This window comes from Ursus maritimus, unplaced genomic scaffold (assembly GCF_017311325.1).
Source record: "Ursus maritimus isolate PB19 unplaced genomic scaffold, ASM1731132v1 scaffold_14, whole genome shotgun sequence".
Taxonomy (NCBI): Eukaryota; Metazoa; Chordata; class Mammalia; order Carnivora; family Ursidae; genus Ursus; species Ursus maritimus.
In genome coordinates, this window is record NW_024423786.1 from 39,042,518 (window position 1) to 39,057,916 (window position 15,399).

At 41.0% G+C, this 15,399-nt stretch overlaps 1 protein-coding gene across 2 annotated transcripts in view; it reads right to left on the minus strand.

Annotated features, from left to right (window-relative positions):
* RBM6 (RNA binding motif protein 6) overlaps positions 1-15,399 on the minus strand; it is a 104,067-nt gene that overhangs the window by 47,624 nt on the left and 41,044 nt on the right. Inside the window, exon 6 of one of the 2 annotated variants that reach the window (XM_040628783.1) lies at positions 7,489-7,562. The exons of the other annotated variant lie outside the window; for it this stretch is intronic. Within the exon in view, the coding sequence (XP_040484717.1) occupies positions 7,489-7,562 (74 nt within the window). The remainder of the gene's footprint in view (positions 1-7,488; positions 7,563-15,399) is intronic. 2 annotated transcript variants of the gene reach the window in all.

Consider the following 15,399-nt stretch of genomic DNA (forward strand, 5'->3'; position numbering starts at 1 on the left):
TTTTTTAAGATTTTATTTATTTATTTATTTTAGAGAAAGGGAGACAGAAAGAGTGCAAGCCAGGGAAGGAGCAGAGGGAGAGGAACAAGCAGACTCCGCGCTGTGTGTGGATCCCAATGCAGTGCTTGATCTCACAATTGAGATCATGACCCGAGCCGAAATCAAGAGTTGGACACTCAACTGACTGAGCCATCCAGGTGCCCCCAATAAGCTACTTTTTGTGATAAACTTCTTTCTCTCCTATTTATTTTCCTTTGGAAATAGCATTTATACAGATTAAACACAAATTTCAATTAGTCACAGAATTTGGTAAAATATACATTATTAGTATGTAACATTAGCATTGCTAACCTCACACTGTGAGATTAAAAATAATTATTAATCTAGATAAGCTTATCCATGATTATCAAAATCATATCATCAATACTCTCAACAAGAAAGAAATACATATTATATATAATACATATCTCATACATAAATGAGTTAGAAGTTAAAACAACAGCACCTGAACACTCAGCATGGGGAGAATGAGACACAAAGACACATTATAACCTCCAAGTTTAGGGAGCTCAGTAGGTTAAGCATCTGCCTCCAGCTTGGGTCATGATCCCAGGGTCCTGGGATCGAGCCCTGTGTTGGGCTCCTTGCTCAGAGGGGAGTCTGCTTCTCTTTCCCCTTCTGCTCCTCCCCCCCAATTCGTGCTTGCTCTCTCTCTCTCTCTCTCACTCTCTCTCGCTCTGCTCTCTCTCAAATAAGTAAATAAAATCTTTAAAAAATAATAACCTCCAAGTTCAGCTCAGATGGAGAAGATGCCTAATAACACTGAGCGCCACAGGCAGCCTAAGAGAACTCTATGATGGGAGAACTACCGGCAATGCTAGGCTCAGAAAGAAGGCTCCCCACCCCCAGGAGAGCTGGCATGGCCACAATCCTCCTCCCTCATATGCCTGGATGCCTGTGCACTCATCCTGCAGACACTGTTGGGAGAGAGGCTGCCCAGCCTTCTTCACTTTCAGTCTAGGCAGCCCGGTCTCATGATAGAGACAGTGGGCAACAGTACCATCAGAACTGGCTGTCAAAGATCTAGCTGCTATCCAAAGCAGCACTACCCCTTCTCAGGCATCCCTGAGTCCCAAGAGGTGAATAAGCAGTCAAGGAAAAGGAAGACAACCAAGTAGGGTCCAGTATTTATACAACCACTCTCTTCAGTACCTTTTCTGGTAGTGAGCACCCACACAGGCTGGTCACTGTACCAAGTGCTTCACATACATTAATTTCACGACTGCTCTGAGGTGGGTACTCACTTTACAGATGAGACTCTGAGACTGAGAACTTACAAACGAACTAGGAAGTGACAAAGCTGGAATTCTAAACCTCTCAGTGCTCCTAACACCCAATACTGTCTGGACGTATACAAAATCATAAACCAAAGTTATAATCAAGATCACAAACTGAACCATGCCTTTGTATAACCCCTTAGATAGTTAATTAGAATTATACATATTCTGCTTGTTTTTTTTTTTTCAATAACTGTCTGTAATCAAGTTCCAAAAGGCCACAAAACTGGAAATTAGCACGTCACACAACCCCATTTTTACAAAAAGTACAGATATTAACTAAAAATACCAGTTGAAAGAGGAGGTACAACATCAAAGAACAAGACTGAAATACTGAAATTCTGAACAAGAACTAAACTCCTTCAATCCATAGAAATGAACCATGATATATACGTATATATATATGCACATATATATATGACAAAAATAATTATAAACCTCATCATAAGAGACACACTGGAAGTTCCCCCTTAAAACTGACAAATGAGGGGCACCTGGGTGGCTCAGTCGTTAAGCACCCAACTCTTGATTTCAGCTCAGGTCATGATCTTGGTGTCGCGATACTGAACTCTGCATCAGGCCCTGCGCTGGGTGTGGATCCCCCCCGCCCCCCGCCCCCCGCACATCCCCCTTGCCCACATATGCACGCACTCTCTAAAAGCAAAACAAAACAACCTGCCAAATGATTCAAGAAAATTGAACTGAATCCAGTTTAGAGCACCTCTTATAATTACTGCAGAAAGTCTGAGATATGGTAAAGCCAGGGCCTGGACATCAGAGCTTAGGGTTTCAAGGCCACAGGCTAGAGGCACCTGGGTGGCTCAGTCGGTTAAACATCGGCCTTTGGCTCAGGTCATGATCCTAGGGTCCTGGGATTGGAGACCTGCATCAGGCTCCCTGCTCAGTGTGGTGTCTGCTTCTCCCTCTGCCCCTTCCCCCACTTGTGCTCTCCTCGCTCATTCATTTTCTCTCTCTTTAGTAAATAAATAAAATATTAAAAAAAAAAAAAAGCCACAGGCTAGATTCCTAGTGTGGTCTAACCATACTCCATGTCCCCCATGTGGTATATCCGGCTCTTTCTCTTGGGAGAATTTAAGGTTCGACAGCTAACACAGCAGAAGCTCCTAGAGACCTGGAAGCAGTCCCCTGAGAATCAGTCCCAATCAAGAGGCTAAATGGGAAATACTGTTGACACAAAAATAATCCTTCTGGGTACTGCCACCAAATCCCTTTTTAGCCAGATACCCATGAAGTCACAACTGAAGCTGCTGTAGCTTAAGACCTTCTTGTTCAGTCCGATGCGGAGTTGTTGTGATAAAAGCAAATACAGACTCAATGTTCAGTGTACGCCAGGCCCAGTTCTAACCACCCTACATGGGTTAACTCATTTAATCCCTAGATGTGTGAGAGGACGCTGGGACACAGACATGTTTAGCCACTTGTCCAAATCACACCGAGAAAGGTGACAGAACAGGAATGCAACCCCAGGCAGTCTGCCTCCATGTATTTAATTACTAGGATATACTGCCTCATGCCACTCAGGACTCAATTACTAGACAGGTAATTCTCTTAAATTACGAGAGCAAGAATCTTCAGTAATTACTGATTGACACTCATTTTAGAATGCATTTTCCTTTCTATTTCCCACCAATAACCTCTACTGAGGGCAATCAGGAGAAGGTACTGAAATTGAAGTTTCCAGGAAGAATGGCATAACTCAAGACACAAGTTATTCAGCTGAGCTCTGGCTGGGGTGCCACATTCTCTTCAGGAAAGTGGTTTTGGGGTGTGGGTTTTAGGCAACAACACAACCTTGCAGGAATTTATAAGATTACTATTTTTTCGTTACTTGGAATGCACATAACCTAAATACTGAAGTGTTTCATACAGTAATGCTATCAACTTGAATAACATTCCAACAAACTAGGTCTTCACCTATTTTTTCCACCATGGCCTCACAAATAGTCTTCCCACCCCCAAAACATAAGCTTTCCCTTTTGATCTCATTTTAATCACAAAGGCAGATACCATTTCAGATTTGGTTTCCTTCATATTATCTTCAGAACCACCCTGGACATCCTGGTATCTTCAAAAACCCAAATTCTCTTAACTTTGTTGACACATAAACACTGTTTCATAAAAGTTCATTCCCCTCTGCACCAGCAAAGGCCACTGTCTGAAAGAATTTTCATGTTAGGTGATAATGGCATCTTTTCTTTCCACTTTACAAAGTCAGGCTGATTCTGTCATACAGCCAAGTCATCTTTGGCTAAAGAAGGCCACCAATGCTCAGAAAGTTGAGTAAAAACTCCAGAGAAATGAATTTTTCTTCCAGAGCTATCCTTTATAAGGGAATTTTAGTAAACATTCAGTTGAATGGGAAGAGACAACAAACATCACACCTGCAAATGGAAGAAAATAAAATGCTAATTTCTGTAGACCAACTGACAACAGCTTGAAAGAGCTAGTACTCATGGCTGGGCAACCACTGAAAGGGATTGATACTCTAATACAATGCTTCTTACTCCCCTAAGTCCCAGTGCAAGGACACACACAGCAAAAGGAGATAATACTCACCATCATATTCAAATATGCTGCTGCTAGAACTACCTTTCCCAGTAGGGGTAGAATAAAAAACCCTGCCTCACAGTGTTTGCTGGCTTTCTACTTCTAGACAGAGATGGTGAAGGTATGAGCGGACAGACCTCTGATGGAAATAAACTCCCCAGACAGACAGCTGCTGGCTAGGTTTTGTCCTGAGAGTCCCTCTTGGCCACAATGCTCAGCACTGCTGTAGAGCGTCCTACTGTCTGATGCCTCCATGAAGGCACTGGAAAAGGGATAGAGGGGCCCTGGTTATCACCCAGGACAACCTCTCTAAGGCACACATATCCCGCAATATCCGACAAAGCAAGCTGGCAGAAACTTCCCTTCGCCTAGACTTATAAGTATCAGGCAATGATAAATAAAAAGACATTTCACATCAAGAATCAGGATAAGCAAAGAATTGTTAAAAAAAAAAAAAAATTCAACCCAAAGCATTCGATAGAAACCTCCTCAGAAGCATATACACAGAATCTACTCAGGGGTGTCCAGCAGATGGTGACTCAGAATCTGTACCAACTTGGTCTATAAGTAAAACCTGGAGGGTAGGAGAATGAATGAATAGACAAAGACATTCATCTTCCATAAACACCTGCTTTATGCACTCTGAGAAGGACTTCTCTCACATTCTTACATCTCTCATAAGATTTTGTACTGTTACTGGGAGCTTGAACCACAGCCACTTCCTTAAAGAATATCCAGATAAAAAAATAAATTTATTTTCCTAGAATTATGATTGGAAATTACTCGACATGCAGAAGGTAGAGGGAGAAGATGATCATCTAATTTCAAATGCTTACTAGGTACCAGATCCTATGCTAAGTGTCCCGCACACATTATTCACCAAATGCAATGTCACTCACTCCTCAAGAAGCTTCCCTGACCACCCCATGTAACACTGTCCCCATCATGCATTCATTTAACATGCTGCTCCATTATCTTTACAGAACTCAGCACTATCATGTATTATATTGTCTGGTATTTGACTACTTGCTTATGCTCTGTCTCCTATCACTAAGACAGAAGTTATATAATGTCTTGTCTATGGAAGCATCTCCAGCATCCAGAAAGGTGCCTGACACACAGCAGGCAATCATGAATGTATGATCTCATTTAGTCCACACCAGAGCCCCATGAGGTACTGGTGACAGAGGGAACTGAGGCTGAGAGAGGTAAAGAAACCTGCCAGAGACAGCCCAGCTAGGAAGTAACATCTGACTGCAGAACCGACACTCCTTTTTGCTATGCTATACTACCTAGGTACAACAGTCTCCTGGAGATCCCATTCTCAAAAGTCTTTCCATCAAAATGACTTGCACACATCCTGAGTTGTGGTAAAGATTATGAGAAGGGTGCCGAGTGGGTCATGAAATCTATACAGCTCAGGGAGAGGATTCTGTTGTGTGGCAGTGCTAGCAGTATGCCCTGCGTCCCATTACTAGGGGAAGAATAAAAAGCTAGGAAAGGAGGTTGACTAAAGAAGGATATGGTGCTACCTTCTTAAGGAATTATTCCAGTGAATATTAAAAATGAGATCATAGAAAAATTTGGAATTTGAGAGAACACCCCATGGGATCTATGAATACCACATAATGTCTGTCACCTTTCTTGGTCTAAGCTCCTTATTTGTACTTCTACACAGAGTACCTTATGGTACATATGCATAAGGATAGCTACCTGTTAAAACATCCTATTTCACCCTGAAAGAATTTTGGCACAGCTCGTCTTCTGTTCTGGTGTCTTATTTACCGGGCAGGGGTCGGTCAACAGGGATCTGGGAGCCCTAAGAATGTTCACAGAATGTGTGGGAAGGGTGGGAGCAGACATGTCGAAAGGCCATACCCCCTCAATACTGCTTGTGTAAATGAACATTTTTCCAGATATGGCCCCAAAAGAAACCCTCCTTATTTTTAAAGAAGGCTGTCCTCGTTCTATTTAACACTTCTCTTTAAGGGGCTATAATCTTCAGACAGGATTTTTTGTTGGGACCGAGGGAACAGGGAGTTAAAACACAATACGGTTATTTTTCAAGATCGAAGATCAAATAGCTCTGATAAAAAGTAACGCCCCTCTATGAGAAACACACAGTCAGGAGAATGGTACAAAAGAGAATGGCATGGCATGTGCCACGGCTCCTCCGTTTATGTTTCCACCACTCATAGTATTATTTAGCACGTGCCGAAGGACTTAATGATTAATCACTGGTAACAAGATGTTCATGAATTAAATGAGTGTTCTCAAATTAGGACAGTCTGAATAGAATCAACCATAAGCATAAAGACTGGGACCTTAACTCTTCTCTCAAAATATTGGTAGGTGGCACAGGTTCTGATACATAATTAATATCTATTAAATGACTGGCTTAATGACGGAAAATGAACAAATCAGTCAACAAGAACTCTGTCAAGGGGTATGGTCTTAATCCAGTCATTCTCTGAGGATCTAACAGTATTTATACTACTAACAATAGGTATGGATACGTCAAATTTCCTCTAATTAGTGCTCGCTCCCAAAGGATTTACAGCATGTCATTTCCATAGCCATAAGGGGAGAACATGGCTAAAGAAGGGAGAAGGTTTAGTGTAATGGGCCATGCTGAATGGAACAAAGCTGACGAAAGGGCATCGGGCTCTAAGAGAGGAAGCGTTCTCATGCAATACTACCCTTCTCTGGCAGAGCCTTCAGGGCTCTTACCCTTAAGAGCACACTGCATTCACAATCAAGTATAAGCAGTGGATACATAAAAATCAAACTGTATCATTAAGCTTCTTTCTCCCACTTGACAGATGAAGGAACTAAAACACGCAAAGAAAATAACTTTCCCCAAGGAAACACCGTGACAAGAAGGATTCTATCCACTTCATAATTCCTTCCAAAACTATCAGGCAGAGTTCAATTAAAAGTCCAAATGACACTTCTAGGTGGCAAACTGAATACATCTAGATGTTTCAAACATAAGGTAAGTATAGATTCAGATTCACCAGCTCTGACTATATGTAGCCAAGAATTGAGTACAAAACTCCAATTTGTAAAGAACCATGATGAATGCAATACACACGAACAAGCACTCCTTTCTCCTCCCAGATGGCCCTCTTGAGAAAGCAGCACATGCAGGCAGGACCTGAGCGCCACAGGAGTTGCCATCAGTTGTCTTCACCCTAGGTCTAGATATAAGTACTGACCTAGAATTCCTGTGCCAGGCAGATCCTTGAGATCACAGACAGTCAAGGATCATTCTTTGCATTAGGATCTCCTTATCAGTCACACTCCAAACCTGTCATTTTTTCCTATCTACTGTCTTTGTCATCTAGTCCAACTGCAACTGGGCTCTAGTTTTTAAAATACACTTGTGTCCATTAACTCTTGTAGAGAAACCTTCCCAGCTTCTTCTAAAGTTTCTCCTCACAACCGCTTTCTGGTTGGAATGTGATATGCTCCAAATACAGATTTCTGGTACCTTTCCAAAGTTCAATCATTTGAAACCCTCCCTCCCCATACATAAAAAAATATATCCTTCCAGCATCATTTGACCGAAGTATAAAGCAACCTGGTTGGCCTCCATGCATCCGATGGCATCTTCCAAGAGTGAAAACTCCACGCAGACATAGCCATAGTCGTAACCTGGGGACAGCATTTAAATACAGACGGGAGTGGTGTTAGTGCCTTGCAAACACAAAAGACACACTTAAATCCCCTGTTTCTGAACCCCTTAACACAAGCCCTCCCAACTAGCCCCTCCCTCCCCTATACTAGGCAAAGCTGCTACCCCAAACAGAAAAAAGTACTGAAGGAAAATCTGGATGTTTCTGGGCTTTGAGAGTCATTCCAAAATGGCTTTTTCTATTAACCAAGAAGATTTGCCCTCTTTAGCACTGATGGTCTGGTGAGGGTGCCCCAGAATTAGGTAATCCCACAGAAAGTTCAAGTGGGGACCCAGAACATTTCACCACAGGCTGAATCTTCTGGAAAAACAAAGTCAACAAGAACAGGAAAGTATCTGGAAAAAAAAAAAAAAAAGTATCCCGAGACAGGAAGGAGAAGCAATTATCCCAAAGCTATGCTAATAGTCACCACTTTTCAAGCAGAAACCACCTTCAAAGACAGAAGTGCTGACAGACTGAGGCAACTATTCTGTTTGGATACCACAGGAGGCTTCTGGTTGGCAGGGGACAGACCATTTCAGGTCTCCTCTTTTTTCCTTGTTTCAACTCAAGTCATAAACCAGCTTAAATCTTTATGAAAGGAAGAAGGTGTAAAAGCATAAATAAGTACAAATAGCTGGGTCCAAAACTGTGCTTGTGCACAAAGACTGGAGGCAGAGTAGGCTGGGGGAGAGACAGCAGTGGTTATCAATCAGTACATGTTCAAGAATTGTATAAACCATTAGAGTTATGGAACACCCTTCACCTTTCTCCTAAGCAAGTGTCATTTGCAACTCTCACGACCCACGAGATTGGGAACTCATGGGATTTACAGGCTGCTGAGTTCTAATACTAACCCATCCTATAATTTCCCGGATTCGGGCACCACATTACTACGAAAACACACTTGGCAATGCAATGCTTCACAAATGGCTTCCATGCTTCCTCCACTGCCTCGCAGGATAAAGAAGCTCATCTTTAGGAGTGATGCTGTGCAAGTGAACAGCAAGAAAAAGATGCAATTTGTTGAGATGAGAAATAAAACTCAGGGGAAGAGAAACAAAACAAAACCCAGGCCAATTTTAAGCACAGAGTATATATAACAATAGGAAACTAAGTATCATTAAATCAAGGTATCAAAGACCAAAAAAATAAAAACAAAACAAACAAAAACTAGAGCAACAGAAAATATAACTTAAACAGGCCAAATTTGGTGAGATGGGTTGGATTCCTTGTCACATGGAATGAATGACCTGAAATGTTTTATTATGATAATAATAAAACTGTGACTTCAGACTTGTTAAATACTCCAAGTTAAATACTCCAATGTTACAATGGTACAGGCTGATTGCTTAGAATTTTAGGAAATGACCAGGAAGAGGAAAACAAATCTACTAGAAATCCCAGCATCACCTTAGGCTGAGAGAGAGATTTTCTATTTGATTTTACAGCTTTGACCAACACGGATTAAAACTAACCACTGCCACCTCTACTTAAATTTACCACAAAATCAGTCTCCTCTGATTTGAACTCTTCAAACTATTGACTACTGACTACTTGAAGAAATGAAACTACTTTAAAGAAACAGTATATATATTTATGCATAGCCTATTAACAACAGAAATTGTTTTGTTAGTTAATTCCTTTCAAGTGGATTTTCTTGATCAAACCCAGTGAACTTCTCCTACAGAAAACATTCTGCATTTTGGGGACCCCTGGGTGGCTCAGTCAGTTAAGCATCTGACTCTTGATCTCAGGTCAGGTCTTGATCTCATCAGGGTTGTGAGTTCAAGCCCCGTCAATGGGTTCCATGCTGGGTGTGGAGCCCGCTTAAAAAAATAAGTTGAAAAAAGAAAGAAAACATTCTGCCTTTTGTAAAGTGCTCTGTTCTTGGAAAACACTGTAGCATAGCAGAAGCAACTAAGGTGCCTTTTATCAGCAAATATCTACTGCAAACACTCATACTGCATGTCCACCATCAGAAACGCATAGCCACGGAACAAGCAGATATACTCTCAAGTGTGCCGGTTACATCTACAGAACATATCAAGGTCCGGGTATGTGGAAAGCAACCCTCTCTACAGCTGCCAAACTGAAAAACACGGGGAACTAACACCACATTGGAAAAGCCCTGAGTTTCCTTTCTGTACTTAAAGAGTTAACTACTGTGGCCCAGAGGAGCACACAGAATCTGTGGACAAAGAGAAAGAGAGATTTATGACGACATTCATACTTTACTAAAGAACAAACAAGATTTTGATACTACAGTCACTGGGAAGGAAAAGATACAGTTCGCAAGAGATATTATGAGCATCTCTATACATCAACTCTGCAATACATATATTAACAATGTATTTCAGCTTAAATATTAAATCCACAAGCCCAACAATCAATTTCTTCTGCCCGAAACTTTAGCTATTAAATAATAACAAAAATTTAAGGTTTAATTATAATACCTGAAACTTAAAAAAAAAAAAAAGGTACCCAGTCTTGATCTGAGGCATTTTGTGTGTCTAAGACTCACAATTGTACAAGGATTTCAGGAATTGTCCAAATGGACAACAACGCTAAGTAATACTTATATAGCACTTGTTGGTGCAGGGCTGCATTCCGAACACTTTATGTACACTAATTAAATCCTCACAAGAATACCCTATGAGGTAAAAACTATTAACCTCATTTTACCCATGGGGAAGCAGGCAAAGAAAGAATAAGTAATTTGCTCAAAATCACCTCAGTGGTAAGTAGCACTATGGGCTCAGAGCCAGGCAGTCCAGATTCAAACCGATGCTGTTAACTGCTACACTGATAGCCTCTCACCTTTTAATAAAATCCTAGACTAATATAAGTAATCTGAATTCTGAACTTTACTAAGCCCAATCACAGAAAGGATCCCACAAGCCTGAGCACAGACAGATAAGACCATGTCTATAGTTAAGAAATACAGAAATCTGCAGCACACCAGTTACCCCTATTCTAAAATACCTATAGCAGAACCTTGTGTGTGGACCCAAGTATGCAAGTTAGAAAGCATTCATGCTCATGGACTGCTCTACTGGCTACCAAAAGTCTTCTGCAAAGACAAAAACCCAAAAGTCTTATAATGATAGCTATAAAAATTACAATACAGTAAGATACTTGATATGCGTTATTTAATATAGCATATTTTAAAAGCTTTAAAAACAAGGACAATTATATAAAATGTGCATAGGAAAAAGAACTGAAATTAAATACTATGAAGTCATATCTAACTCAGAGGTTAGAGATAAAAGTCCGCATATGAGATGAAAACCATGCATTGTCAAAATCATACTTGAACACCCCAACGTGAAGAACAACATACCATCTCTCAATATAGGTTAAGTCCAACACTGCCAGTTTTTCCTCCAGCGTCGCAACAGATCGCTTTTCTTTTGGTTGACACCAGATGAAGAGGCTGGCTTGCATTTAAGGGCCATAATGTATGAAAAACATGTCACTTTAAATAACAGAATCACAGCTAGCACAGTGAATGCTCACACTTAGGGAAACTTGGGAGACAGAGACTAACCGAAGCCAGGACTGAGTCACATCCCGCCTCTCATGCTCACTCCATGAGAGGGAAGATGGGGTCAGGGAGAGGGGTTGAGCAAGCACAGGTGAATATACAGAAATCTGAAAATGATGTAATGCAACACAACTGTACATGAACATGGTTACAGTGGTTGTATTGTTATAGTGGGATAATTGGGGATTTCTTTTTAATTCCTCAAATGTAATTTTATAATTCACAGAGTAAGTTCTAGTAGACCTATTCCACCCACAGACCTAAACATTCTGAAAACGACCAACCAACCTTGCATTCAGAATTGCTAGGAACCATTTGGAATCATTAAGATGGTAAACTCGGTGTTAACAGTCCCATAGACAGGGTCTGACCTAAGGAGTAAAAAATGTTTTTATTACCTTTTTCTTCTAACGCCACATGCTAGGAAAAAGTCTGGTGGGCTGATGGGTCTTTGTGCTTATTCATATGACTACGAAAAAGCATATTTTACTCCATTTCCTAACCTACCTAAATGTATAGATTTCTCATAAAAATGTGAATGCTCCTTATAGGTTTGTTTGTTTGTTGGCAGCTGAGTAGGATGAGAACAGGGAAAGAAGGAAATCTATAAAGGTAACATTAAAATTTCAGTTCTTCTTCATATTCATTAATCATATGATTGCCTATTACCCAAAAAAGTATCTGTGATAAAAGCTAACAGGAGCTTAAGGGGGAACAATGTACAGAAAACAAAGCCCTAATGAATAATATCCAGTATGTTTTAGTCTCTGCTCCTAAAAAAGCTGACTCAGAGATGCTGATAAACATGGCCCTTAACTGTTCAAGTCAATTGTAATGTCTATACTAAGCCCTGCTTTTATAACAATTACACAGCAATATTTATTTAGGCAAATGAGGATGAGCAGCCCTCTGTTCAAGCTAGTCTAGAAAAACCCAACTAACATAAACAAGTCCAGCTGAATTTCCCATTAGGAGGACTGATTTACATTGACAAAGCCAAGAATATACATACCAACTATGAAATGTAAAAAAAGGAATCAGGATTTTAAAGGACACAGGCCGAGGGGACTCATGATGAGCACTGAGTAATCCACAGAATTGCTGAATCACTATACTGTGTACCTGAAACTGAACTACACTAGAATTAAAAAAAAGAAAAAAAGGACGAAGAGAAATAGGTTTCTTTATTTCATTGGGTATCCTCTGAGTGAAAAGAAAACAGATTTTTTTTTCTCTAAACAAGGATTATTTCTGTGGGAACAAAGCATTATGAATATAAAGAGCACTACGAAAAATCTTAATGGAGACTCAAGAGGGCTATATTTCTATAGGTCATATTTTCATAATTCTATTTCATTGGGGCTACAGGCTTTTAGAAGAAAAGTAAAGTATTATCAAGTTAGAGATTGTAGCAAAAACCAAAACAGAATCAATCCAGGTATGTGAATTACTTTCAATGGGAATAATACAACAAAGAAAGCCGATGTGCAAGATTTCTATTTTCTTTTTTTTTTTTTTGGAGATTTTATTTATTTGCCAGAGAGAGAGCACGCGAGCGCACACAAGCAGAGGAGCAGCAGGCAGAGGAAGGAGCCTCCCTGCTGAGCAAGGAGGCAGCCGCGGTGTATAGATGTCCCTGATGTACACGATTTCTAACAGGTACTTTGCTCTTTAAAACTTCAAGTGGGGACGCCTGGGTGGCTCAGTTGGTTAAGCAGCTGCCTTCGGCTCAGGTCATGATCTCAGGGTCCTGGGGTCGAACCCCATGTCGGGCTCCCAGCTCAGCAGGGAGTCTGCTTCTCCCTCTACCCCACCCCTGCTCATGCTCTCTCTCTCTCTCTCAAGTAAGTACAATCTTTAAAAAAAAAAAAAAAAAAGAAAGAAAAAAACACCTAAAGTGAATATGTACCTGCAGCTTGTATTATGAAAATTAGGAAAATATCTGATTTATATGTCAACCTACTATCTGGGAAGAACAGAATTGGACTCCATGAAATACATCACTTCGACATCTTACATGCACTTTCAATCCTCTCCCCCTCAACTATTCACATAAGGCTTGCTGGTTTATAATAAAAGATGAAATGAGGAAGATACGCAGTCATGATTACTTGCTGAATTTTTGAAAACTGCATATGGCTCTATTTTATTTAGTGCTCCATCTGTGCCAACTGGTTATTTAAAAAAAAGGGGGAGGGGGGTTGTATATTCAAGTAGTTTTCAAAGTCCAAAATTAATCTTAGGGTCACTTCATCTGAATTATGGTTCTCTGGGCCCAGGACATTATTTGTTAGGAAATTCTCACCCTTATTTAATTCATTTTAATTCCAATGACATTAACAATGCTATGCGAGCACAGTGGAGGGGTGTGTCCTTGACCTCAGAGAGGTTTTGTTTTGTTTTTTAAAAGATTTTGTTTATTTATTTGAGAGACAGAGAGAGAGAGAGAACTAGCGGTGGGGAGGGGCAGAGGGAGAGAGAGAGAAACAGACTCCCTGTTAAGCAGGAAGACAGATGCAGGGCTCAATCTAGGACCCGGAAATCATGACCTCAGCCAAAGGCAGAAGCCCAACCAACTGAGCCACTCTGGCGCCCCGAGCTCTTTTCATTTCTACACCCCCAACACTAGCATAATTAACACCCGGTACACGATGCTGCTCAGTTAACACCACAGCAATTGTAACAAGTTTCTTCACTGGAGCAACACACAAGAAAAGTAACTTCTCCAGTTTGTACATATGCAGAAGCTAACTCGTCATGTGTTTTCAGTTGAGCCACTTCTCTCTGGGCCTGGGTTATCCATATGCTAAGTTGCAATGATGGTAACTCCTTAGCAGGGTGGTTTCAGAGTGCATGCGATAATACATTTCAGCACCCCCATGTTTCTATTACAAAGCATTATCAGGGACTAAAGATCAGACAGTACCTGTGTTGGTGCTCCTCAAATATGCCCCACTATTAAAATTTTAGAACTGATGGGGCGCCTGGGTGGCTCAGTCGTTAAGTGTCTGCCTTCGGCTCAGGTCATGATCCCAGGGTCCTGGGATCGAGCCCCACACTGGGCTCCCTGCTCAGTGGGAAGCCTGCTTCTCCCTCTCCCACTCCCCCTGCTTGTGTTCCCTCTCTCGCTGTCTCTCTGTGTCAAATAAAATCTTTAAAAAAAATTTTTTTAGCACTGATGAATTGCCTCACTGATTTCTAGTTATGCTAAGAATATACGTTTCCCCCATAGGTCACAAAGCTATTTTCATTTCACATGCGAAAAAAATATGGCCCTTAAACATTTATCCCATTGCCTGGACCCTAGTACAAATAAAAGGACAAGTCACCACTGTTCTAAGGGGCTCTGGGAAGGTACCACAAAGTTAGTGGCTTCTGAGCTGGAAGTTGCTCAAGATGAGAACAGATCACACTGGTCCAGCCACTTACCTATTCCAGAAGTAAAACAGCATCCAGAGAAGGGTCAGACAACTGGCATTTTGTGAGACTCACACTTTGACCACACCAAAAGCCTAGGTCACCTATACCTTATAACAGAAAACCGATGCCCAACTAAATGTACTGCGTATCAGCCAGATCCACATTTAGGATCCCCATCTCCGGTAATATAGAAAGATATTTGGTCTCTGTTCCAGTTTCCTGGCATGGAGTTCTTAAAAACTCTTGGAATTTCCAGAATGATAAGGGTGATATGAGTGCCTTTTATTCTCATGAGGTGACTCTTGGTGGGCTCCTAGATAGTATCAGGACGGGGTCTGGCTATCAGAATGTCTAAGTCTTGATCAGAAGCTTGGAACTTTCAGCCTCACCCCTCCAATTTGCTGGGAGGGGAAAGGAGCTGAAATTTAAGCTAATCACCAGAAGCCACAATGATTTAATCAATAATAACTGCATAATGGAACCTCCCATAAAAACCCCTCAATGATGGAATTTGGAAAGCTTCCAGGTTGGTAAAAGTACCCACATGCATCTGTGTGCAATTTTCTCTATTTCTTGTCTGATCATTTCCTGTAATACCCATAAAAAGTCTTGTTTTATTTTAACTCTCTGAAAATCCAGGGACATTATTAACAATTAGTTGCTGACCTCTCTGACCAATCATTATCTCCATGCATTCATTTAGGTGTTATTCTTTTTTTTTTTTTTAATTTTATATTATTTATCTGTCAGAGAGAGAGAGGGCACAAAGCAGGGGGAGTGGCAGGTAGAGGGCGAAGTAGGCTCCCTGCTGAGCAAGGAGTCGGATATGGGACTCAGTCCTAGGACCCTG